General features: G+C 48.1%; 1 protein-coding gene across 3 annotated transcripts in view; it reads right to left on the bottom strand.

Annotated features, from left to right (window-relative positions):
- The window catches only part of adcy6a (adenylate cyclase 6a), a 57519-nt gene that overhangs the window by 22250 nt on the left and 7980 nt on the right, over nt 1–27289 (bottom strand). For 2 of the 3 annotated variants that reach the window (XM_049022246.1, XM_049022247.1), the window contains 2 exons: nt 21051–21212; nt 19893–20802 (listed from right to left, as the gene is read on the bottom strand). In XM_049022246.1, the coding sequence (XP_048878203.1) occupies nt 19893–20801 (909 nt within the window). In that variant the 5' untranslated portion in view covers nt 20802; nt 21051–21212. Of the gene's footprint in view, nt 1–19892; nt 20803–21050; nt 21213–24832; nt 25102–27289 lie in introns of those variants that run through there. The other variant, XM_049022244.1, reaches the window with a different exon arrangement.

The following is a 27289-nucleotide window of genomic DNA, read 5'->3' as shown; positions in this document are numbered from 1 at the left end:
AGCGTGCCATTGTCCCCATGCCCCCTGCCCGTTGGATGGTGTCCAGCACAGCGGGTGCGCATTCCGGGGAGGGCGGCCGCGCTGGGCACTGTGTGTGTGTGTGTGTGTGGGGGGGGTTGGTCAGCTGAGGTCACACACGTCAGCGGTGAAAATGTACTGATGTGGAAACACATATTAATGATACCTGCCTGGAAACATACAGTATAATGAGTATATGAATTTCATGCCCTGTCCAATAATTATTTTAAAAGTGTTCGGGACACAAGGTGGACTGCTCATGGGGTGCTGATCCGAAGCCCGCAGCCGGTCCTGCTCAGGGATGGGGGGCGGATTTAAGCGCTTTCCCAGCACTGCTGACTGGTGGGACAGCGCTGTCCAAACGGGCCCACTGAGAGTTCCGTTTCACACGACCGCCGATGTCCGGGGAGCATCTGGAAGTCTTTAAAACATCCGACTAAACGTGCCCCCCCCCCCGGATCTCTGAAGCCTCGCTCGGCACCCTGCGGATGTCACCAACCCTGTGCGACTCGTCTGATGTCAAAAGGCAGGCCTGGGGGAGAGCCGCCGAATCTCGAATGGGCCCGACCCGATCCGGGACTCAGGGGAACAGCCTCTCACAAGCCAGGCAGGGACATCATTCTGAACCCTGAGCACCGTCCCCAAAGGCGTAATCAGAGCTGGATTGGGATTAAAAGTCGGCTCTGAACTTTGGGGGCCCGTAGGGTAAATTTTGCAGATTGGAGGGGTCACCATCAGCCCATCATGAAAATACCCAGTATCCCAGATGACCAGTGCAGCCCTGCCCACAATCATATTTCAGCCATGTTAGAAAGTGGATGAAGAAGCCAGTACGCAAGTGTGATTTAAACCAATGCGCATGTGTTTGTGTGTATGTGTGTCTCTGTGTGTATATGTGTGTGTGTGTGTGTGTACCCCCACCCAGGGTGTCCCTCTACGATTCCTGGCGTGTGCTACAGGTTCCTCTCAACCCTTAAACCCTGATTACTGGTTCTGAAAAGATGGATGGAAAGAGAGACGGATGTTGAGCCACGAGAGAAACGACCACAGTCCGTACAGACCGAATCGGCCCTCTGGAGCTCTAAGCATCCGATGCTGGTGTCCAGCCATCTTCCGTCACCACCCCCACCAACCCCCTGCTGCTATCAATGTCACGGTGCTCCACAGGGGGGGCCCTGGCCGCAGGAACAGAGTAGGCCCTTAAGCTAGGCGGGAGAGCCTGGCATTCCGGAGACGGAACTGGAGAAGGCAGGCCTGTCCTGGGAGCTCGAGGACGGCTCTGCCAGTCCTGGGGGGTCACATCTGAAGCTAATTCCTGCAATGAGCAATAGGTCTGGAAAGCAGCCATCAGGCATGAGAATCACCCCCCACACCGACTAATATAAATAACGTAAAAAAAAAAAAAGCTAAAAAACAAGACCATGATTTTATTGACGGACGCTAGCGTATTCTTTAAGAATCTGCCAATGACTCCCACGCCCCCCCCCCCCCCCCCAAGACACTCAGGCGGGATTTGCTTCAAACCCAAAGCATCATGCGCTGACAGCTCCCCCGGAGCTGGACGTCCCAGAACACTGCGTGCCCTACGCCATTTCGGGCGTTGTTCCTGCAGGACACACTGAGGCAGCCATGGACACCAGCAAGCTGTGCCCCCCCTCAGGAGAAAAGGCCCCCAGAGCACAACAATGGGGGAAACATTGGTTGTTGTTATTTTGTCATGAGTAAAACTCATACAGTAAAAAAAACTCTGTCATTCAGCCTACAGCACCCGGTGATCCTGACCCCCCCCCCCGCCCCTGTCACGGATTTTTACAAGATGGGAGTTTCCTGGCGTATCCGAAAGACTTCCCTTTTAACAGTCTCCCGAAGCACTAGTCTGCAGACTTTCAATGGCCACCTGGATTGGTCTGCCACCCTGTCAGCCCCGCCCCCTCTCTTGAGAGCTCCTTGTGGGCGGAGCCCCATCCAGCATGCTGCCACAGACAGCAGATTGTCAACAGACTGTGTGGGGTGACTTCGCCCATCAGGCACCCCCAGAGCCTCCCACATGTGTCAATCCCGTGTACGATCCCACAAGCTATGGCCAATCACCTGCTTTCTCCATAACCCGTTCCCAGAATCCTTGCTTTCAGAATAATGGTGTGGTCACATTTTTAAAAAATATTTAAAAAAAAAACAACTGTTTATGTGACCATCTGAGAGAACTTTTTCTGTCTGATAACATTTCACCAACAAAACTAATTTCCCTTCACAAGCACAGCAGTTTTGTTTTGAATGATCGCTTCTTCTGATTACTGAAACGTATCTGTCTGTAATCAAGAACAAAACAAAATGGGGAAAAAAGCATGGCTTCGATTTGAAGGGGAACGAAAGCAGAGCTGCCAGAAACAAGAGCCCTATCTGTAGCCCTGAGAGAAGGGATTGACATCTGACAGAAAACAGGACTGGTCCTTAGTCCCACTGACCACAGCAGCCCAAACTAACACACGTAGCCACTGTATGCTGTCCATATTCCTGGCCGGGTTCAGAGCAGCAAGTATCTAAGATCGGCTCCCCCCATGCAAACATGGCATGGGCACTCCTGTTTACACTCCACTCCAAACACAATAGTTTCCGTTTGACCACAAAGGGTCCGACCAGGAGTACTTAGGAGAGTCTGGAAAAAAGCCCTGGAGAGAGTGGGAAGGAGGGAGAGATTTATGGGCCTTTCAGAGCTCAGTGCGACAACTCTGGCCTGACTGAGATCTCAGTGCGGTCACCCCGGGCCTGACTGAGATCTCAGTGCGGTCACCCTGGTCCTGACCGGGATCTCAGTGCGATCACCCTGATCCTGACCCGTAGCTCTGTGCGGTCACCCTGGTCCTGACCAGTATCTCAGTGCAGTCACTCTTGTCCTGACCGGGATCTCAGTGCGATCACCCTGATCCTGACCGGGATCTCAGTGCGGTCACCCTTGTCCTGACCGGGATCTCAGTGCGGTCACCCTGGTCCTGACCCGTAGCTCTGTGCGGTCACCCTGGTCCTGACCCGTAGCTCTGTGCGGTCACCCTGGCCCTGACCGGGATCTCAGTGCGGTCACCCTGGTCCTGACCGGTGTCTCAGTGCGGTTACCATGGCCCTGACCGGGATCTCAGTGCGGTCACCCTGGTCCTGACGCAGACCTCAGTGCGGTCACCCTGCCCCTGACGCAGAGCTCAGTGCGGTCACCCTGGCCCTGACCCGTAGCTCTGTGCGGTCACCCTGGTCCTGACCGGGATCTCAGTGCGATCACCCTGATCCTGACCGGGATCTCAGTGTGGTCACCCTGGTCCTGACCCGTAGCTCTGTGCGGTCACCCTGGCCCTGACCGGGATCTCAGTGCGGTCACCCTGGTCCTGACCGGGGTCTCAGTGCGGTTACCATGGCCCTGACCGGGATCTTAGTGCGGTCACCCTGGTCCTGACGCAGAGCTCAGTGCGGTCATCCTGGTCCTGACCCGGAGCTCAGTGCGGTCACCCTGGTCCTGACCCGGAGCTCAGTGCGGTCACCCTGGTCCTGACCCGAAGCTCAGTGCGGTCACCCTGGTCCTGACGCAGCCCTGGCCCAGCCGACTACGGACCTTGTGGTCGACGGCACCCACGTGTATCTCAACCAGGACCACATGTTCCGCGGAAATCGTGCTTCCGATAAGTGAAGCGCTCACGCGGTGACAAGGACACGTGCCCCACCCCCCGGCCCCCCGCTACATTCTGCAGCCTTGGGTTGCTTGACACGGCCTGCTAAATCGGACCCCCCCTCCCTGACATTATGGATCCTACAATCAGCTCCCAGCAGCTCCGTTGCAGCGTGCCAACGCGTACCATGCACGTCCTCAACACTCACACACACACACACACACACACACACACACACACACACGCCGTTCCCAGCTCCAGTTCCAGCCCGCTGTCCCTCCCCAGGGACACCGCTGTGTGTGACACTGTTGTTTTTCTCAGTTATCAGTGCTGGCCAAAATCCTAGAGAGGGGCCGAGTGCTTTTACGCTCTCGCTGAGTTACTGCCAGCGGCCATTTCAAACAAATGTATTAAGTGACATTAAGATGAGAAAAACACAAATTTGCAAGCCAGACAATATTCAGATTAACCGTTACTAACTAGGTGAAGCAGTCTAGCTCATTTCCTTAATAACTCTGCATGTTTATTCGCAACATAGAGACTGGACGCCACTATTTCTGTATGACTAAATTTGAGTATTTTTGCTGGAAATACTATCAGTTAATCCATCATTCCTTTATGTTTACACAATCGGCACATCGGCACACAATAAAAGGTGCCTCCCGGAGCAGGTACAGTATCTGGGCCGCGTCTGGCAGACGGGCAAGGTGAGGAAGCGTACTGGAGACACAGAGCTCAGAGAGAGTGATGGTACGAGCAGGAAGATGGCTTGTTACCGTTAAAAAATGATAACTAAGCATAACAAACAAGGAGCACGCTCATGGAGAGTGTCGAAAAATAATTCACATAATCTGTGATTTGAAATAATCCAATGTAAATATATTGAAAGCAAGGAATTTCACTTCCAAATTAAATGTCCACAGGAAAAAAATAAGTAATTAAATGCTGGACGGCCTAAGATTCAGAAACAGTAATGACAGAGAGCACAAGGTGTCACTTTAATGCCCCCGGGGGCAGCTCTGTCCCTGGGGCCGTGCCTCGCCGCTTGTCTTCCTGGTCACCAGCAGAGAGACAGGGGGTGGTTGTTCCTTATTTATGCCATTTTTTTCTATTTTGGGGGCCCAAGGTCATGGCAAGGGAGGTGTCCTTTGCACACGCCGTCTCCATGCATGACGTGACCCTGACACCTTGTGATCTTCACACAAGCTTGGACACAATTCAGAAGATAAAATCGATGGTAAAATTTATTTTCTTCAGTAAGTCATAGTCATTGGGTATAATTAGGTTACTCCAGAAAGCCAGGGACAGGGTCAGTGAAGGACCAGGCCCAGCAGGCCCTCAGGCACCCCTACCTTTGTCGCTATGGCAACTGTCGGACTGGCAGAACGGAAACAAACACGTACAGATACGCACAATGGTGCTTAACACACGACGGCCCTACAGGATAATGACCCCTCGGTATGGCTTCGTCGTCACTGTGCGGTTAATGCCAGCCGATGCGGCTACACCATCTTTTACCAAAAAGAAAGAGAAGCGGTTTGAAGCTGTCAGCCATTTTGAGAACGGCCAGGTCTGCTTCCGGGTTACTGTGGAAGCGCTGAACCTCCACTGCGTTTGAACGGAAACAAGAGCCGTGAACTCGATGGATCCTTCCAGAAACGGGGGCTGAACAAGGCATGGACTATGGCTTCGAGGACTTCTCCAGCTCAACCTCATCCCCCCTTAAAGAAATAAAATAAAAGCTGCTAGTTTCTCCACAGACGAGAGGCGGAATTAAAATGCTGCCGGATGAGCTGGCGTGAGCAGCGGCAGCATTTAAACAGCATTAAGTATTAACGACTCCATTCTCCTTACTGGTCTGCACAGACTTGGCACCACACTGTCAACCCACAAATCCCGTCACCACGCCTGTGTGGGGCCCCACCCTACGAGGGTCAACAACGGCCTTCAGGGAACCGACATCACCACAGCGTTCTACAAAACGATCACTGAGCCAAGTAATCTTCTACTTTATAATAAGGTTCCACTTTTTCAGGAACTTTGTACGTTCCGTTTCCCATTGTTTGCACCTGGCTTTGGAGCCAACTGAAAGGTTAGGGTTAGATAATTTATCATCCATATGCCAGCCACTGTGAGCACTGCATGATTTCCGCCAACTGCGATTTACAGTTAGATTAGCAAGCAGAATCCAGGTCCACATTTCGTAGCCGTTTCAGAGGCGTCGGTATTTCTGCTAATGTAGATCAGCTGTTTTTCAGGAAAGGAAACCTATGATGCACCTTATCTAGGTCACACTCTAACCTTTCAAAGTGGGTGGAATTATCTGGGAATCGCTCGAGCGCTATTGCGAGTTAGCATACTAATCGGGTGTTATGTAACGCTAAATAGGCCACGCAGACAATGCCATGCAGCGCTTCAAACAAACACGATGTGCGGTCATGCTCCGGCAGAGACTCCCCTATGGGAATTGGCCATCTCTCTCTTGAGTCTGGGGTCAGATTGACCACGAGGCCCATGCACGGCTCACGGTAGTTCATCGCGACTCTGTCGCTTTTAGCCAGAGAAGCCTCACGTACGCAGCTTCTGATCGCTATGGTTACTGCATACCAGCGTTTCTCCCACTTTTTTTACACTACGGGGCTTTTCCAGACATGCCATGTAAATGTGTGGCCTTTGACGAGGAGGCTGCATCTAACCGTTTGCCTCCAGCCTCCCCTTCTACCCGTGTGTTCATTTCAGCCCACAGGCCTGCTCTTTACCTACTTTTGCTCCCATTGTTTATTTAAAGCAGATTTAGCTCCCTTAAGAGAGGCGGGGCCACAGGGACCCTGGCCCCAGCTGAATGCTGATTGGCCCCCACAGTGCCCTCTCCCCATCACTCACCAATTCAAAACATATCATTGGCTAATAATAACAATAATAATAATGCTGAGTGCCTGCTGTTCCACATTTTGTTTTTACAGATATGTGGTGAAGGAGACGGAGGAGATGGACATAGAGATGGAGTGCAGGGGTTCTGTTGGGAATCCAGGTCAGTGCAAAAAGCAGGACAGGCATGTATGGCTAACAGACTGGTTTAGTTACACCCGCTGATGGCCTGATCATGGGAGGAAGCAGCCGTATCCCAGAATCCCTCGTTCCCACAGAAATTACATGGGTTATGAATCACAATATTCACATAAAATAGACTGTAAGTCAAGCCAGCGGGGGTTTAAAGCAAAAAAAGGGAGGAGGATCAGATTTTTTTCAACTGCCCACCCACGTGCAGCTACGGCGGATTACAGGGAACTGGCCCCCCAGGAAGTTTAACATTCAAGCCAAAGGCCGCACTGGCTGGGTGGTACGATCAATGGACAGCGGAGACCGAAGAAGAACAGGAAATCCAGCAGCTCTCCCCGGTACCTGAGCCATTCAGTCCGACCTCGTAGCAACAAGAAACAGGACCCGGCTTGGAGAAATCCCACCATTCAGCTGGAGGAGCCACCGAATCCCCGCAGGAATAGATGCTTTGTGCTGTGCAGGTATTTACTCCCCCCTGATTAGTGAAATGCTGAAGTCTGACCTGTGCCCTACTGAGGTCCAGCTCCCTCCACCACAGCTATGGCATTCTGACTGGTCCAGAAGCTGCTCACTAATTATCTCGGCAATCCAGGGAATCTGATCATAAATCACAGAGGCACCACCCAAAAAAAAAGCCCAAATGCAGGGTCACTGCACTGTCGCTTAAACTCTACCAGCATTTACAAAGTCTCCATGAAAATGCATGAAAAGAATCTTTCTAGTCTACTTCAGCCTGTCCACTAACCTGTCCTTCCAGGTGTACCACCCAAACGCTGCTCCCACTACCCCTACCCCCTCCGCCATACTCTGCCCCCTACCACAACTCGGACTACCCCCCAAACTCCACTGCCTACCCCTACTCCAAGTACTTCCCCCATACTCTACCCTCAGTCCTATCCCCACTCCCTCCTCCAAACTCTAGCCGAAATCCTCTCTGTCCCCATACTCTACCCTAATCTTACTCCCACTTCTTCCTCCATTCACTACCCCTACCCCCTCCCCCAAACTCTACCCTTAACCCCTACTCCCATTCCTTCCCCAATACTCTAGCCCCAATCTTACTCCATGCCACATACTCTAGCCCCAATCCTGCTCCATCCTCCATACTCTATCCCCAATCTTACTCCTACTTTCTTCCCCATACTCTAGCCCCAACCCCTACTCCCTCTCCCATACTCTAGCCCCAACTCCTACTCCCACATTTTCCCCCACACCCTACCCCTTACCTTCCTGCTACCAAACTCCACCCCCTTTGCCTCATCCTAAAGATAAAGATAGAATACACTGGGCAGGCTGTACCAAGCTCGTGGGTCCAACCCGACATAAAACTGTACCATCTGTCTTTATCCAGATTTGATCCCACACTGCATAAATACACTTTGAAACCATGAGCACATTTAACCATACATCAAGCCGAACACTGAAACAAATATGCTGTACTGTGTCTTGGTTTTTAATTATGAAACAAAGTCTGTAAAACACTCAGGGAAGTTCCATTACCTTCTAAAGGGGTGGTTACACGATCACCAATCTGAACTAAAACGCCCAATTAAATATACATTTCCTTCACTGCAGATCATTACAGAGGGAAGCTGTTTCCTTTAATCCGATTGTTGTCCTTTGTCAAATCAAAAATGACACATCTAATTTAAAAATGGGGAACTCATTGAGCAAACACAATCTGGGTGTTAACCATGTGTTAACCATATTTGTATATATAAATATCAACGTTTGTACATCTGTAGTCTTTGTAAAATAATCCCCCTGAGAACTCAAACTACGGCAATGAGGAGGATCAGAACTAAGACAACACACCGCCTTCTAAAAGCTCCTCTTGGTCATTTTCAAACACAGAAACTGGAAAAGCTCAGTTGGTGGGCACATGCCATCACAACCTAAATGTGAAGTGAGCTAGTAAAGTGGTACTCGGTGACGTTTCTGCAGGACATGAAGAAAAAGTCCGATATCTTCTGGAACTGCTGGCTATTTTCAGTCATATTGAGCCTATTATGGACCCCCTTCATGCAGAATTCACACACCAACGCAGCATCCCTCAAAGTGATGCGTTCGGGTCGATATTTATGACGGCCAGAGTATCCAGACGTGGTCTGAGAAATCCCAGCTGACTCGGAAAGGTATATGCTGAACAAAAAAAAACTACTCAGTCTTCATTTTTCATTATATATTACTGCCCGTTTATGTTTGTGGGCCGAGAGCAATTAGAGAAAGAACAGACACGTCACATTTAGTATAACGGATAAGGGGACGAGGCAGCAGAATGAGTCGAACAATGGGAATTCTGCAAACTGAAAAAAAAAACAGCCAAACGGACTCATCTATCCGTTGCCATTCCGTGGAGGACCTGCACTAGATCCCGATGAACCCTGCATTCGGAGATGCTGGGAAGGGGAGGATCCCACTGGCAGCCAGGAGGGTGGGACGACTGTTTACATTATTTATGGCCGTGGGTGGAGCCTGAATCAATAACATGCGATGGTGGGCGTATCGGATTTCACATGGATCGCGACGCCGGCTCCCACACTCCACTGGAAGGTAACTGGGCACCTTTGGGGTCCCTGCCCCAGTCTCCCAGGGGCCCGGATCGCAGACTCCTCTCAGCTTAATTAGGGAGCTCAGAGTTTAAAGGAGGCGCTGGGAGACACTCGTGTGCCGTTTAAACATCCTCGACGGCTCAGAGGTTCCCAGTCAGGAAGAAAAAAGAAAACTACTGTTTGAGACATCCACATGCTCATGGTAACACATAATCCTGTGTTTCCGCTAGTATGAAACATCAAACGTTGACTGAAGGGGGGGGGGGGGGAACAGAGGCGAGAGAGTCAGAGTGACCAGCTGCCAGGGGCCGATAGCTAACGAGCACACGTTGGGGCTTGGCTGGGCTACACGTACACACTGAAAGTCAAGGGCCATTAAGTGGGGGGGAGAGAAAGTGAGGGGGATCTGACGCAAACTCAGATAAGGCAGTTCGATGTGACGCAACACCCTTCTTAGAAAATCCACAGGCAAGATATTTTTAGGACCATGTCCATAACCTCTGTTGGTCTCCAAAGCAACACCGTCGTCGCGGCGATACACCTCATATGTCACCGGTGCTACGAAATCATCTGCAAAAAAAGATTCTCACCGCGGACTTCTCTACCGCCCCCCAATCAAGAAACTCAACAAATACAGGGGGGCTGGAGCCCATCCAGATAAATAAATAAATATAAGAAACAAACAATGAATCTCTCTGTTCCCCATTACATGCGTCTGCGGAGACAGGGACAACAGACAGTGGGGGGGGGGGGGGGAATTCAGGCGCGTGCACCACACTGCCGTCACCAAAATGGTTTGCCGGGGGGGGGGGGGGGGGGTTTCCAGAAGGTCACCGGGTCCCAGAACGTGTCAATGAAAGAAATGAAAAAGGCACAAAACACATCAGAGACCAGGGTGGGGGGGGATCCCTGGTCAGAGAGGATTCTAGGTACTTTTACGTCCCTAGGAAGGTGAGGAAGACCCACGGCAGCCTCTTCAAGACAACCGCACGGGCAGGGTACATCTTCCACTGAGTTAAACGCTTGGCAACTCTGGTGGGTGGGTGGGTAGTGTGAGTGGGGGGGATGAACCCAAAACAACCAAGAAGTTCAGAGAACACCAGACTATCCCAGGAAAAAAAAGCTGGAACGAACTACAAGCAGGAAAACAGAGCAGAAAATAGAACAGTCACTGACTATTTACAAATATGGCAAAGACTCACGGTCTTCTTAGAAACGTACCGCATTTCCTGCGGCTGGCTGGAGGAGATAGTCTACACCGCTAATGTGTTCTTAATGAACTAGCCCAACCTCAGGCTCAGCCCCTTCCACAGAATCCCATGTTTATACGTTAGGTCAGTTGTGGTTATGTTCTAACCTCATATAGGATACTGCAGATTTCATCATTATTCACTGTGGGCTCTCGTTCCCTGACCGCTTTGGGTCGTTTACCCGAAACTCAGCTCTCGGCTTCAATCCAGTCACCTGACAGGCCTACACATGAAATCCAGAAGAAAATAAACAGGCTGTTCCAGAAAGAGTGAGAGGATCTCACAGCCAATCTATCTCCCATGTCCGCCCGAATACATGGGAGGACTGAGTTTGATCAGAATATGGCTTCCATAGTTCTATGTAGTGGTCATCTTTCATGGACACAGAGCCACCAGGTGCGTTTAAGCTGACTACATTGCACTCCGGATTCCCCGCCTATGTCCACAGAAAGCTGTCCCTATGGCAACCCACCCTGAGCATCCAGGGGATGATGCCAGTGGGTGGCCCTCTTCAGCCAACACTTGTGAGACCCTGGCCTCACATTCCAATCTACACAGACCTCCCCGAGGCAATTGTGTCACGAAAATGTTACCACAGCGACGCATGGATGCGCATTCCGCACTAAACCCGACGTTGAGGTTTAGCTTCCATTCCCTCTCAGGCACCAACATGGCCGCCGGTATCACACTCCCTGCCACTGCAGAGCCTCGCATTCCAGGATTCCACACTGCCACGGTACGGCGACACATTTCCAAACGATAACTAGCGGGAGTGGGAGTGCATTCAGTTGGCCAGGATGACACAGTCGCCTCCAGGGAACTGTACTTGAAAACACAGCGTACACAACACCGTCACCCCAAATCCAGAAACCGCACGACAAAAAAAAACAAAACAAAAAAACACAAGTGTACCCTACATGTGGCGGATTTGCTCGTCTCCATCTCACTTGGACATTTTCTCATTGGAATGTGTAACGTTCAAGCGCATCCACATCTAACGGGTCGGTCTTCGGCGGCGGTCACACGTACGCATCGCCGGAGAGGCGAGGATTTAATTAGCGAGTCAGACGGAGCGACAATCACGTGGCCGGCCCGAGGCCGCCATGCTGGGCGTGGGGCCAGGACTCCGGGGTGGATACTTCTGGTTCTCTCTGGCGGGAGGCACTGGTTTCTCTATGTGACGTCTCGTTCCCGCGGGCAACCTGTCCCGCCTTGTGGCAGGACACTCACGTTGCCCCTGTGCCTTTGGGGAGGGGGTGGGGTGTCTGCACGTGGGTCCTTTCTGGCTTCAGGGAGGGAGGGGGCACTTTCCAGCATCTTGCGTCTGACGGGGACGGGTGCGGCTCCACCCAACTCAAGCAGGCCGCTTGCCGATCGAACACGATGTAGCTGTGCAGCTTTTCTCATTTATCCCTCCTAATACAGGAACTATAAGCTAATAAGCGTTACATAAGCTAATGGAATGGCTTCCTGGCCGCCTTCCTCAAGAGGAACTCCTTCAGAATATCAGTGGAAAACTAGGACAGCCTCCGGAACCAGGGCGTGCAGGAAGCGCTCCAGGTCCATGTTCCCCAGGAAATCCGAAGCAGGTTTTAGCTTTTTTCGTTTTGTTGTTTTTTGAGAAGTGCCCGTTTCATTTCATGGCCCGCCTCCTCACCTCTCTGTTACCGCCCTTCGTGGAAAAATAACCAGAAAAATGCGAGTCTGTGGCCAGTGGCCTCACACACCTGACCCAGCCCGGCCAGAGAGATCAATCATATAGTTGGATATCCTTTCCGGTGACTAAAGCAGTTAAAACTGAGTGAAGTCAAGTAGGACACCACAGACTAACACATAACCAATGAAAGGAACCAGAAAGGGGAACTGCGACCTCAATACTATTAAAAAAGAAAAAAAAAACAACCTTACTACAGTATTTCTCAATTTCTCTAGTTGCCAGCAATTGTGTTTTTTATTCGTGTTTTCCAGCTCTCTCATATGGCGCAGTGACGTCCCCCGGGGGCGTCCTGACATCGATTCCCCCACACGAGTCTTTAAGGAGGTCCGAGTGATTAACCCCATCGTCAGCCTGCACGAGCCCGCTAAGCGTCTCAACCTGGGCGGTGTGGCACCGAGCGCTCCCCCCACACAGCACAACAGGCAGTCATTTTGCCAGAAAAAAAAAATAAGCTGGAACGAATAATGGACCCAGCTGTTAATGATCAAAATAAGTACTCTGGCAAGGATGCAGTCATGTGGGAGTAGCTAAGGAGCTAGATGCAGAGGTAGCTACTCCCCACGTCGGAAAAGGGGCAAAGATGGTATCCTTAAAAAAAGGTGTGACCTACATCCACCTTCAAAAAGGCTGCCAATAACAGCAATTATGACGGCAATAATTACGATAACGATAACCGGCATGACGTGATAAAGGCGACCATGGGAGCACTCGGAAAAACATACTCCATGGGAGCACTCGGAAAAACATACTCCATGGGAGCACTCGGAAAAACGTACTCCATGGGAGCACTCGGAAAAACATACTCCATGGGAGCACTCGGAAAAACATACTCCTTTCTGTGGATTTTGCAGAAACAGGGGTCAGATGTGGCTACAAGGATGCAGCAGATTCAGATCTCGGAAAAAAACAGATGCCCTGAAATTCAGCTTGATTTCATTTCACCGATTCGGTCTGAGGCAGTCAGCCTGATTTGCTGTGGGGAGCTGTTACCTCTCGCTTATGCATTTACTCATTATTGCCCGTTTTGAAGGAGATGGACTGAGAAGGAACCAGAGTTTATTAAGCTGCCCGCTGCGTGCACCCGCACCATGCAGAGCAACAATAAATAAATGAGTAAAGTTCATATGTGCTCAGCTACATAAACTTTCCTAGATGAGTAAGTACATTTGTTTGAGGGGAAAATGAATCATTCATCCATTCAGCTTCATTAAATTAATTATAATGGCGCAGAGAGACATCAGTGAGAAGGGTTGCCTTATTTTAACAGAAGGCCGTTGAGATCTCTCACTGTACCCTGCGCTGGCAAATTAAACGTGTGAATAAACGTGATAAAATGAAAGTATTGCAGCCTAAGAAAGAGGTCAGGACGATATGTTTGGTGGGGGGGGGGGGTCCAACCCTTGACACAACCCATGGGAGAGGGGGCATCAAAAATGACAGCAAATCACCTGCCCCGGTCAAGTCTGCATGAGGATCTCACACCAGGCCTAATCCTACATCTTCATCTTGGCACTAATGACTTACAAGTTAACAAATTGAGTTGGGGGGGGTGCTGACCGATGGGGGAATCCTGACGGGTGCAGAAACAGTATTCCTGAAAGTATTCCTTCATAGCCCACGGCAACGCGGAACTCCATCCGCACTGTACGTCTGTGGGAATGGGAGCAGTTCTCACTATTCCGCTACACAAAGTGCACCTATGCCGGTGGTTACTGTTTCTGCCCGAGATACTCCATAAGTGGAAAAAGAGACAAAAAGAAACGTTTGGGAACTTCTCACGCAAGGTTGCATGAAGATGGGACAATACGAACGGCGTTTGTGACGATAGAGGGATGGTTTACTGGTGCTAATGGTTAGGAGGGCATAAAGCATTAGCGCAAACACATCCAAGACCGGTGCGTCTCTCGTCTCTTTCTGTGGCGGCAGTGGTGGGTTGAGTATTTTAATAAAATGGCTTCAAGTCAGGCTAATAACAGAATAACAACAATCGCACGTGGCTATGCTAACGCTCACGCGCTAACCCTCACGCGCTAACCCTCACGCGCTAACGCTCACGCGCTAACCCTCACGCGCTAACGCTCACGCGCTAACGCTCACGCGCTAACCCTCACGCGCTAACCCTCACGCACTGCCCTGCCTCCTCTGAATACTAGTACATGTGACTCAGTGTTTACAGTGAGGAAATGATTTTCATTCACTGGGTTTCCTTCCCCTTTTCTTCCCCCACTCTCCTCCAACCCCCCTTACTACCCCCCCCCCCCTGAGGATCTGGAGTGGCACATTGCTGAAGTGGCCCCTCCCTACCAGACCCTTGATTCCGTTGGAGGAAGTGTGACAATGACAAAATCAACAACACAAGGAGTCCCCCCCCCCCCTACCCCCCAAACTGCACTCATACGAGCCAACAAGCAGCAGGAAGGAGAGGTGGTCAACTTCATGGGCTTTAAATGGACTCAACCTCAGCACCCAAATGTTCATCATCACTTTCAAAGTAAAAAACATCCACGCATAAATAATTCTTAAACTCTTAAAATGCACAGAAGAAATTACATTTAAAAAAAAGAGAGAAATATAAAATACAAACATAACCTTTTTAAAATAAAAACTAAATCATACAATTGCAAAAATTCAATATATGTGCTGCAATTTCTCTTTTCGGAAGTTTACAGAATTCTCTCATTATTACATTAAAAAAAGTGATTTGTGTTCGCAAAATAAGTCCATTTGAATTTTCACAGTGTCTGAGATGGTTCTTACTTTCTATGGATTTAGAATTTCCAAAAGAATTTTAACAGCCAGAAGCTAAACCTTTTAGCTAATCACACTTCTAAGCTTAGCTAATTAGATCATTTGTATTTACAAAGTAAATGAACAATGGCACTGTAAATAAACATGAAAACATTCTAATTTAATAAGTAAATAAGATTTTGAGTTGGGAAGTAGCTATGAATGCTGGGAATTGTTAGGAAAAGACACAAGTGAGCCACAGCTACTAACCGGGAAAGAACGTTTGGATGCTTCTCTCTTGGCTAATTTTAGGGCAAAACAGTCAAATCAGCATGTTCTCCGTGACTCTGTCGAGCTGTTATGCAGCAAAGCTCTGCAGCTCACGGTTAATATGGGGAAGAGGAACTGATGCCAACCAGCAGGCATTAATTACGGAAAAAAAAGCTGTTGTAGGCTGAATTGACTTTTATTTCGCAAAGCTGTTAGCATGAAAAAGCTTCAAAAGTTTATGAAAAAGCCCCCTCACCATGCTGCTGTGTTTGAAGAGGCTGCAGATTGACACCGGGGAGTATTTTTAATCAGAAAAAAACAAATACGTTAGAATTTTTCCTAAATCCTGCTGTTGTCTGCATACATATCTTTCTTCCCTTTGCAACCAGAACACACTTAAGAGTTTTCAAAAGTTTAACAGAACGTGTATTTTATAATACTGCAGCAGCTAAACACAGCTAGCTAAAGATGCAGATTAGTGCTGAATTGCAGGTGACACAAGGATCAGTTTGATGTTCATGAAACTTTATATTTCGTTTAGCATCTAGCTCATTACATTCAACAAGGGAACTGCATAATCTCACTATTATGAGTTACAGAACAGCGTTACAGAAAGAATGGTAGAATTTAATAATTGTTTTTATGATTGTTCTCGGGGCAACATGGTGGGCATGGTGTGCACTGTTGCCTCATACCTCTGGGACCCGGGTTCGAGTCTCCACCTGGGTTACATGTGTGTGGAGTTTGCATGTTCTCCCCATGTCGTCGTGGGGTTTCCTCTGGGTACTCCGGTTTCCCCCCACAGTCCAAAAACATGCTGAGGTTCATTGGAGTTGCTAAATTGCCCGTAGGTATGCATGTGTGAGTGAATGGTGTGTGAGTGTGCCCTGCGATGGGCTGGCCCCCCATCCTGGGTTGTTCCCTGCCTCGTGCCCATTGCTTGCGGGATAGGCTCCGGACCCCCTGCGTCCCACTAGGATAAGCGGTTTGGAAAATGGATGGATGGATAGATTGTTCTCAAAAATGTGTAATCATCAACACCTATATTTCACAGTACGGACCCTAAGATTAATATGTCCCAAACAAATAAGCCGTTATTTAATGTGCTAAACCCCAAAACACATTTTCAAAGTAACAATGGTCTTATTTATGTGCACTTTGATACCTAAAACTCGCTTAAAGCGAAAATCCAAAGTTCATTTTGTCCGGCATCAGACAAACATTCCACGTGTCTGAAGCCACATTTCCTGCACTAAGAATATGAAAGCATGCATAGATATTACCCTCTGACATCACCAGGAAACACTCCGTATCGAATGCACAATCCTCTGACCTACAATTAGCTTTTTAAAACCGTCCTTTATCTAGGTTAAAGTACACTTAAGTACAAATCCTCAATGGTCTTTAATACATAGTGGCCAAAGATGGCTGTCAGATGCCAAGATGTGCATCTGGAATCGAACGAGCCACATAAAACTCAAAAATATTTTATTGCAACTTTGTAAAAATTTGAAACGACTGCTGTAGAGCTACTGTGAACAGCAAATGAAAACTACAAAAATATGTTGAAATTCCACATCAATCGCTATTCATAAAAGTACAAACTGTACATATTACATGTTGACGACGCTTAATGAAACACAAAACAAAGCTAAACGTTACTGCACGTCTGCTTTCAAACCCATAAGCGGCTTCCGAATTCTGATCTTTTCAAACTTCAGATTCTGGGAAGGTGACTGCCGCTTGAGGGAATGCTGCTCTACGGCTGCGATTTCAGGTCACGGTCGGCCATCTTGATGAACCGGAACGACAAAACTGAGGCTCCTCCATTTCTACAGACACATAGCTGAGCGGCTCGTTTTTCTGTGAGCCAAACAAAAGACACACTTTTTCAAAACAAAGGGACAAACTTCCTGGATCCATTTCCCATGATCCTCCTCCTTGCAATGCTCCTAATGTAATCCTTCCCTCTGATTCCTGTCCCCTCTCCACAGTACACAACCTGCCCCCCCCCCCCCCAAGACCAAAGTACAAAGCCCCCCTTGTGTGAGAGCACAGAGGCCTGAGTGATATTGTATTATATGACTGTGATATTCCTGAGGAGCTCCTTTGGGCCTGCTGACCTTCAGGCAAGCCCCCCACCCCCACCCCCACCCCCACCCCCACCCCCACCCCCACCCCCCGGGCCTTGCTTCACATCCCTGGGCGATCAGAGCCCCATGTTGAACCTCCCACATGGTCACACGGCCCCGGGGAGCTTACGCACACGCACGGAGGGTCTGAAAGGGGGCCAAACCAGCTTGCCTCATCTAGCTGGATGAAGATTAAACCCCCCCCCCCCCGGTTTAACACTCATATGCAGTCACTGTACGCAGCTCTGCTTAGACGCTAGCTAACGTTCTACAAGATTTCACTGAGCTACTATTCCTTTATTCGAAGCATCAAAATTTTAACTGCAGCAATTAACAACATTAGCTACATCAAACGATGTCGCTGAAAGGGCTTCCTTAATTATGACATGTTACAATATACAAAGTTACAAATTTAAGGATCACCCACACCCGGGGGCGTTGGAGGGACATGGAGATACCCTGGCAGATTCACGGAGCCCAGAAAAAGTACTATCAGGGACCCCCCACCCCCCCGTACTTCAGGGTTGCCAAATTTGGTCAGCTGGCTGGTGTGAAATTTACATTTAGTGACAAGTCCGGACATGCATTTACATGCATGTTACAGTTTTATTACCTTGCAAATAGTCTGTATGGTTTGCAAACTACCCCAACACTTTTGATATAGCTATAGCAAATCAAACATCATTTTAATTTTACAATTGAACACTATAGATTTGCTGTAAGATTTCTTGCATGATTTGAGGTTCAGAAAGCGTGAGTGTCATGCCAGATCTACCAAGCGAACCCTCAACTGGCAAAATCCACAGAGACCCAAATTTCTTCAGATTAGAAGTCACAACCCAAGAGGGGGCCCACGGTAAAATTTTGTCAGAGGACCCCTGTCTGGATGGATGGTTTCAGAAGGTCTCAGTGTCCATGTAAGAAATCATCAGCCTGTTCATCTCACCATTCCAAGGGGTTTTAGCTAAACGCCGCCTTCAATTCCTAGCTACATGGCACCGGGTGCTGGGTGACACATTATGTCGAGAATGATGTATCTGATCACACATGAAGCAGACTGAACTCCTCTGGAACTGCTCATCGGTTCAGCTTACTGCAGCAGTTAATTTAAAATAAAACAGTTTGAGTACCAGTCATTGAACTGGTGTTTGTATACGCACATAATTATGGTATATCCGTGTTATCTCAGTGTACGCACAGCAAATTTGCACAAACGCGCAGCCTGTCCTTTCATTTTCGGGCTGCAGAGAGAACGCCAAACATGTTACTTCGTGTCGTGTTTTTCCCAGCAGGGGAATTGATTTAGCCAACAAACTTTCAAAAATAGATTACCGATTAAAAATCCATGCATGCCTCTTCAGTGCTGAAAACTTCAATGCTACGGACGAAGTCAGAGCGCAAAGAAAACTTGGTTTCTCTGTTTAACACCTTATTACATTAGCAAAACTCTACAAAATCACGGATTGTTTTCAGGCCTTTTGTGGCACTAAAACTCGTGGCGACTGTCACACGGCACAGAGGCCTCCCACGCTTCCATCTGAGATTTCTGTGGCATGGAGAAGGCAAAAATGGGAGAATGTAACATTTAATTATGAGATTTATCCCAAAGCAGATATAGGCTCTACAAATCCAAGTAGTAGTTATACCAAATCCATGAAGCACATGGAGATAAAAAAATGACCATAAATAACCCACCACATACACGTCATGCCTCTCGGCTGGACTGGGGGGGGGGGGGGGGGACAGTTTCGAACCGTAGCCAGACGAATCGATTCCTTAACTGAAGCCACGTCACATGATCCAAAGGCCACAGTGCTTGTGACAGAACAGGCTGCATAGCGCCTGAGTGGCCGGAACGTTCACCGAAATGGCGGCAGATCCGACGTTTATGCAAACAAAAAACAAACAAAACAAAAAACAACAACGACCAGCCGGAATTCTGAAGTAATTCTCCCTCCTCTGCGGCCAAACAGTGAATTTCTGATTTGAGGCACAGATGGTCTCTCCAAAAAAAATTAATTCGTAAAATTAAAAACAAACGATCAATTTTACATGTAAACCCAACCTGTGGGTCCTCCTATGTCGATCAGCTGCATCGTCCCCCTCCTCTCTCCCTCTCTCTCTCTCTCTCTCTCCCCGAAAGGCTTCTGGCTCAGAGGTACAGCACCTCTCTCTGGCCAAACTACACCACTGAGATTTCGCACCCAGGCATAATTACAGCCACATCGCTGAGACACTCCAAAGCGATGGACAGGGGGAACTTCAATCTTCCGAACTAACAATAAACGACAATACACACAAACGCGGGCCGCTTGCTGGCGAAATCCGATCCACACTCTTACGGCAGATGAGGCCCCAGATCAAAGAGAGGCCCGGATCATCGGTACTCCCTCCTATTAATCATGATTCGTCAGTCTCTCAACTGTAGTGGGCGCCGTCGAGCGCTCCGAGATCGCAGAACCGCAAATGAGCCGAGCCGTAGCGGCTAGCAGAGGCAGGGGCCGGTGCTTTACCTGCTTCCAGAGGAAGGTCTCGTCGGCGTTGAGCCTCCAGGCGGTGACGACGTGGATGGCAGAGAGCACGGCGCCGCTGAGAACGGCGGCACGCATGCGGACGGGCAGCAGCGTGTAGATGATGTAGATGAAGAAGACGGACCACCAGATACCCTCGGAGGCGGTGCGCGGTGCCACACGCAGCACGCCGAAGACCTGCACGGCGAAGAGCACGCCGATGACCAGGTAGCTGACGATCCACATGTAGTCCTGGTGGAATCCGTTGCGGTTGCACACCACCATGAGGGCCAGGAAAAGGGCCATGGCCACGGAGAGCACGAAGACGTAGGCCACGTCCGGGGCGGCGTGGGCGCAGTGGAAGGCCAGCATGACGCCGCACACCAGCACCAGTACGCCCATCAGCATGGTCAGTGAGCTCTGGTTCAGTCGGAAGAAATACCGTTGGTAGAGCCGCTCCAGCTTGCCTGACTGGAACTTCTTGGACTGGAACACGTGCACGACCCGCTGCCAGCAGTCGGCGGCCGTCGCTACGCCCTCGCTGGCCGGCCCCTCATCCGCTCCGTCCCAGCCACCCTTCCGGACCTTGGCGTCGCCGTCCTCGAAGCCCAGGTCCACTGATTTCAGCCCCACCTCCACGGCACCGCCCTTCTTCCTGTAGTGGTCCTCCTGCCAGCCGCAGCGGACGCCAAACTTCTCCCCTCCGCCAGCGCCTCCTCCTCCACGAGGGTGATGGTGCTGGGGTGCCTGGGGGGGCGGCTCCATTGCCTCGGGGTCCCGCAGGCAGCTCATGTAGCGCGGGTTGCACAGCGACGAGCCGCCTTTCCGCTTAGATTTTTTCCCATTGCGTTCCCCCCAAGCCGTTTTGCGGTCGTCCACTCTGGCTACCAGGATGCCACTGAACCAGGACATCCTGCAAGGGTGGAGTGGGGCGGTGGTAAAATTAAATTAAATTAAATTAAAAATAAAGTAAACAAGCGAGCGTCATGGAAACGGAACACTGTGCCGAAAGCAGTGTCTGAGATAGCAGTAATAATTAAACGCCCCATTCACGATATCCAAGCGCATAAACATCTGGCTTTCATCAGAGAAAAAGGGTATTCCGGGGGGGGGGGGGGGGGGACAGATGCAAACGGGACACCCAGGCAGGGAGGGGCCTACCTGCACAGGCTCTGGTGCGAGTCCCAGCCCTGCTGTCCTCAGCACCACAACTCATTTATTCCCCAGCGAGCTACGGGAGAGCGACGACGTGTGTCTGCGAGATCCTCGAGGCTGGGTCCCAGGGCGTCCCTCTGACTGCGGTTACCTCCGCGACTCGCGATCCTTTGGCAGTCGCGAGAGAGATAGAGAGCAAGGGAGGGAGGGAGAGAGAGAGAGAGAGAGAGAGAGAGAGAGAGAGAGAGAGAGAAGTTTAGACAAAGACGATGCAACGTATCACCAAGGGTAAAAAAAAAAAAAAGATGGACAAAAAGCAGACACCCTGACAAGATTCTTTAAAATCACTTAGTGAACAGCCCGTCTGAGTCTCTCTGACAGAGATCTGATCCGGGATCGTTTATGACATGTACACTCCCTGCCAGCGGCCAGCTTACACACTGATCCTTCGGAAGGAGAGCTGTCCGTTTGCACGACCGTTTAAATATTCATACAACCGTACAAAAATACCTCCCCGGAATGGTCTCCGCTGTGGTGTCTGCCACAGCCAGGCTACATGGGGCCAAAGTAATGACAGGTTAAAAACTCCAGGGAAGTTTTCAAGTCACTTTAAAACAGAAAGATTGCAGGCTTTGCAGCATCTACCCATACATATACTTTACTGATATAAATATTAAGAAATTCTTCAAAAATATACATTAAAAAACAGACACGCACATCGAAATTTGTAGCGCCAACAGGACATATATGTTAAACGAACAAAGTACAAGGCAATATTGATCTTTTTCTTTTTCCAGAGAACAAACTTTGCTGCCCTTGAGAGGTTCAACTTGCTGGTATTTCCAAAAGGCCGTCTTTCAAACATGTAAACAAGGGACAGCAGGAAAAAAGGGCATTAATGGGAGTTAGCAGATTATCAGACTGTCACTCGAATCGTTCCTGCAAATCTGTTTTTTTTTTTTTTTGTATTTCTTTATTGAAAATCACCCTCGGTACTAAGAGAAACAGCCGAAAATTCTCAGAGCCCAAACGAGAGGCAGGGATCTCATTAACACGCTTTCTCCACGACACGTTTAACACAACATCCAGGCAGACCCTAAAAAACTTTCCGAAAGTGCGGCACAGAAGAACCCAAATGAAGCAGCCTGTCAAACTCATGACAAGCAAATCCAACATCAAAGGACATACCACCACCTCACAGGGCAGGGACCCCTCTGCAATCACATGACCACACAATACCAACCTTTCCAGAGCAACCTCAAGTTTATCCATCCAAATGCCAAGTTGCATTCTTCATTTAACTCCCATTGCACGGTTAGGGGACGCTCCAAATCACATGCAAAATGATCCCCCAGAGATACAACCCTGTGAAGGGAAGTGCCTAGTTTTGCAGTATTTCACAACAAAAACAATCAAGGATGAATGTTGCCTTAATACAAATAAAATTATGTGTGCCTCCTCCCCCCATTAATTACATGAGTCATTAGTTTCCCTTCTTTTGAGAGAAGGCCTTGCCTTCCTACCACTTAACAACTGCCAAACAGAAACAGAAAATAAGTTCTGCAAGATTAAACTTAACTCAGTAGGGCATAAACACCGCTAAACACTATTAAATTCACAGGTGGTCTGACTAAAACGCAAAATTCAGATACATATGGAAAAAATATTTTAGTGAACCACATCAGGCATGGCTACCATGGAGATGTTCAGGTCTGGCATCAGTCAAGTCACCTTTTTAAGCGTATTGTCCCTTGAGAAGTTCACAGATCACATTCACTTCATAATACTGAACTAGTAAGACCGTAGCTTCAAGCTCAGTGCCACCACCGCTTAAGTGGACATGGAATGGAAAAAAATGTTTCACGCGTTTTTCAAAAAGGTCATTAGAATCATCAGTACGTATTCCAGGAGAAGTCCACCATCACATATTTAAAAGCGTGTTTCTGTGATCCATGCACTGGAGACACACTGGTTCAAAACAAGCTTGTATGCTTCAAGATACACTTATAAGGTAAATATGAAATAACGTCTCAAAAATGTTTTATCGCAACCACGTGGACCAGAAACATCTGCAGAAGTTGTGTCACGATGTCGAGGCACAGAAAACACCATTTCTTTGCGATGACTACTTCGTCCTGTTGATGGCATGTACTGTATTATGTTTGCGTGTTTATCGGAGCGCGGATCGGATCGCTTTGAACAAAGCTGTAGCTTTCACTTAAAAACAGCGCCAGCAAACGCCAATGCCAAATGATCCATGAGATTTAAAATTACACGCCATGTCCGCATGCATGGCAAATTACGTGATGTGATTCAGGCCAGCCAGTACACAAACAGTCGTAACCTTGCGATGCGTTTATCATTTACGATACATCTTGTTTTTAGCCCGCTGGGATTGTCTTATTTTATGTGTTTTATGCGACGGCAGCTTGCAGTGTTTTTGGAGAGACGGGCGCTGTGGTCGAGCAACAGCAGCAGCATGCGGGTGTTACATAATCCAAACAGCGCACGCATTGTGCCATCAGTCCGTGATTTTTATTAATCATATCCCCAGTTTCCATTTTTAGATTTGCATGCTTCGACGCCAGCCGATCGCCATTTCAATCAGGGAGAATCGACGATCGGACCGTAATAAAAGGGGGGATTAAAGACTGGGTGCGCTCCTGATTATGGCAAGTAGGATAAAAAGCGTTTTCCGTGATGTACGGCAACGGTAACGACTCTTGCTTCCATCGAGACGCGCACGACGCAATCCTGCATTCCTGGCCACAGGCCGCGGGTATCGCATCACCCGCATTTAAACGCACTCGCGTTACATAACACTATCGTTTCGGTGTGTTTCAGTGCGTGTGTGTGTGTGTGTGTGTGACAACCGTACTACACCATCGCAGCGTCGCAGTTACAGTAACAGTGTGCGGGCGACTTTGTTACAACGCGGCATGTCACACCCGATCGTCAAATATGCGCCCTGTCCCCTTGCCTACCTTTAAGCGGTTTGCTTGTGTGCCTTTTGTGTGTACTGGGGAGGGGGCACATTTTGGCCTATTTAATTCGACAGAACAAAATGGATCGGTCAATAAATATGGAAAATGTCCCTTGCGCACGATAGTCTATAACATTCCGGCGCATTCAGGCTGCCATACTTTGCAAAACGCCGCTTCATATAGAAATAGCGACAGCCTTCATGAGATATTAATACATTTGATTCAGTTATGTCCTTTAAAAATGCATGTCCCCGGCTTCTATTTGCATGGCCAGGAGTTGTGTCTGACTCGTTTTTTTTTTTGACTGACTCAGATCCATACGACCTTTGCAAATGAGCTACTGTAAAACCAGCAACAGCAGCATCCACGATAAAAAAAAAACCCTAAGTTTTACTGAAAATAATCTAAAATTGATATATATAAAAACCTCGTACAAGGTGACCAATGAACCAGCCACCGGACTGCTGCTGTGCGCGTCCCTGTGATTTGGTGTAATTTCACGGGAACACCTTGAAGTGTCTAACCGGGAATAATACTGCGTTAAACTCCGCGAGGCTCAATGCAACACCATCCACAGGCTCACAACAAGCTCACAACCACGCCGTGACCCACATTCTGTTGTCTAAACACACAAACTGGTAATGGTTACGGAAAAAAATGAGAGAAACACGGACATTGTCTCTGACCGGTAGAAAAAAATACGCCCCAGAAATAAAAATAAAAAACCGCAACCGATTACTATTAAATCTCCTGCCAACCATGCATGCACCAAGACAGCACTCCGTGCAAAGATAATGGACTCACCGCGAACATCTTTTCTTTTTTATCAAGACCGCTGCAGACACAACCCGCCCTGATGTACAACGCCTCCCAAAGCGATTGATGCCCTCCTTGGTAGTCGGTGCGATCGCCCGTTACAGCCGTATCTACATGCACCGAGGACGCGGGGACGGACGTCTACACGTTTACAGCAGTATCCGCTCGCCCTCCTCGTCTCACTCCCGTCGTTTTCTCCGCTTCCCTGCCTCTCATTCTCTCCCTCCCCCTCCTCCTTCCCAGCAGCAGCATTCACACACTTAACCGGCCTCAAGATCTCTCCAAACAACCAGAGTCCCCCTAGAGGTGGCTCTGCGGTGCGACACTATGACACGGTGTATTTTTTACACCGCCCGACCTACACACTTACCCAAAGCTCTTGGATCATTTACATCTTTGCTGTTTGCTCATTATTATTATATAAACAACTGTCTTTACTGAAAACAGTGAGTACGCACACATCATGGGAGGTTTTCGCATATCATTTTATTGTGTTATTTTATATGTTATTGAAGCATACTAGTTATATAGGCTGTATTTCTTTACCTGGCGTGATATTTCACTTAAGTGAACACTATTTACGAGATCTCCTGGGATGTACACAGACGATCGTGGATCAAAGCTTCTTAACGACTTCGCCACCCAAAATCCCATTGTTTAACAGTGTTATCTAGATGTTGTTAGAAAGCATGCAAATGTAACATACGGTGACAAAGCTGTTTAGCTTCGCACTTCTGCTTCGTATATTTTTATTTGCGACTTTGTGTGTTTCGTTTCCATCTATTTATAGAGGGATATGCATAAATTCACAGTTGTAAGACACATACTTGCGTTCCAACCAGGTAATAGAAAGCTTAGATTCTGATGTTATAATTATTAACAGACTTAACAGCTGAACTAAAGCCAAGAAACACAAGAGAAAGTATTTGTTTAATGGATATTAGAAAGAATGAGGTTTAGCTCTAAGAAGATATTTGACTGTTGCAGTCATAGTAAATTTCACCTGTCTATCAACAGATGTGCTAAACGGAAACGTTTTTGTGTATTTATTGAGCTTTTCTTTATGGCGAGGGGCAGTAACCCCGGAGTACCAAATACTCGGGATGCATTTGTATATGTGAGCAGAAGCATTTCCCAGCTTCAAGTCAGTAGTACGGTCAAGTGATCAATAAGTATATAGATGTTCCGTAGTTCGAATGACAAGTGCTGCCCTCTGGCACATCTGACACGCCAGTAACAAAGATCGTAGCTCTGTCACCACCATACTGCGCTAGAAAAACGGAAGGTCACTAATGTCCCACGTTCTCTTAGGCTCGCTACACAGTTAACTATTAAAAGTTTAGATTTCAACATAAATTTCATTTAATTATTATGACTACAAACAGAAGTGTGCTATAAATCTGACTATGACCATATATTATCGCCCTCTCCCGGAAAAAGGGAAGTCGTAGATCCGTCCTATACCCATGTAATGACTGCGTGATCATGCACTGGGTTCATGCACTATAGTGAATCTACAGGTATTGTTTACGCCACAGTCTTTAAACCCGTATACCGTTTTAAAGCATATTTCTTCAAACCACGTATGTAAATCAAAAAGTGACACTTTCAGAGGGGCGACAATGATATGGGAATTACACCACATTCAGAAACATCCGTGCCAAAATATGTCTCATAGCAATGAAGTGTGTCTATTTCAGTTATCTTGCATTGCGCTTTGGAGATAAATTTACTGTTAATGCATAAAGCGTGTTACAAGGCAATTAATAAGCTACTGCATCTAGCGTATCCTGTTAATGTCTGTTATATCGGTTTAGAGGATGAAATTAAGCCTTTGCACCATCCCATGTTAGTCAAGAAGGTTATTTTTTCATAATGCAGGCAAAATTGCAGTATGGCAGCAATGCCTACTGACCTTCATTCAACAGAAGAGGAATGTCTCAAAACTATTATCAGTTCACACTACACATCACTTACTAATGCAACCTAATGTAACGTCTGACAGAGATGCTGCGTTTTGCAACATTATCTCGTCTTTGTCGTTTCCGTCAAACAAGGCCATGTTAACTGTTTTGCAAAAATTAATCGGCTGTCCACGCCACCCCCTACATGTGAATGATACCATATAGTTCGGAGCGAATAATGCATGTGACCAAGTTTAACTCGTTCATCCAGTCAGACAACAGGAGCTTAAGTCACCCTGATGGAGTGTAAGATACAGGTCGCTTTTTATCTGATGGATGGAGAAGGTAATACCAGTTTGGGTTTTAATGTTCTGTTTTTAAATTCAGGAAAGATGGCTCGTGCGTGGTGAGATATAATAATGATGATGACAACGATGATGATAATAATAGTAATAATAATATGGGAATGGATTATGGCTTTTGTGTTAAAAAGGCTTGAGAGAACAGTAACTGGCATGTGGGTAATGGGACGAAATAACGA

The sequence above is a fragment of the Brienomyrus brachyistius genome, chromosome 8 (genome assembly GCF_023856365.1).
Source record: "Brienomyrus brachyistius isolate T26 chromosome 8, BBRACH_0.4, whole genome shotgun sequence".
Classification (NCBI taxonomy): domain Eukaryota; kingdom Metazoa; phylum Chordata; class Actinopteri; order Osteoglossiformes; family Mormyridae; genus Brienomyrus; species Brienomyrus brachyistius.
This window is presented reverse-complemented; position numbering and strand designations above follow the sequence as displayed.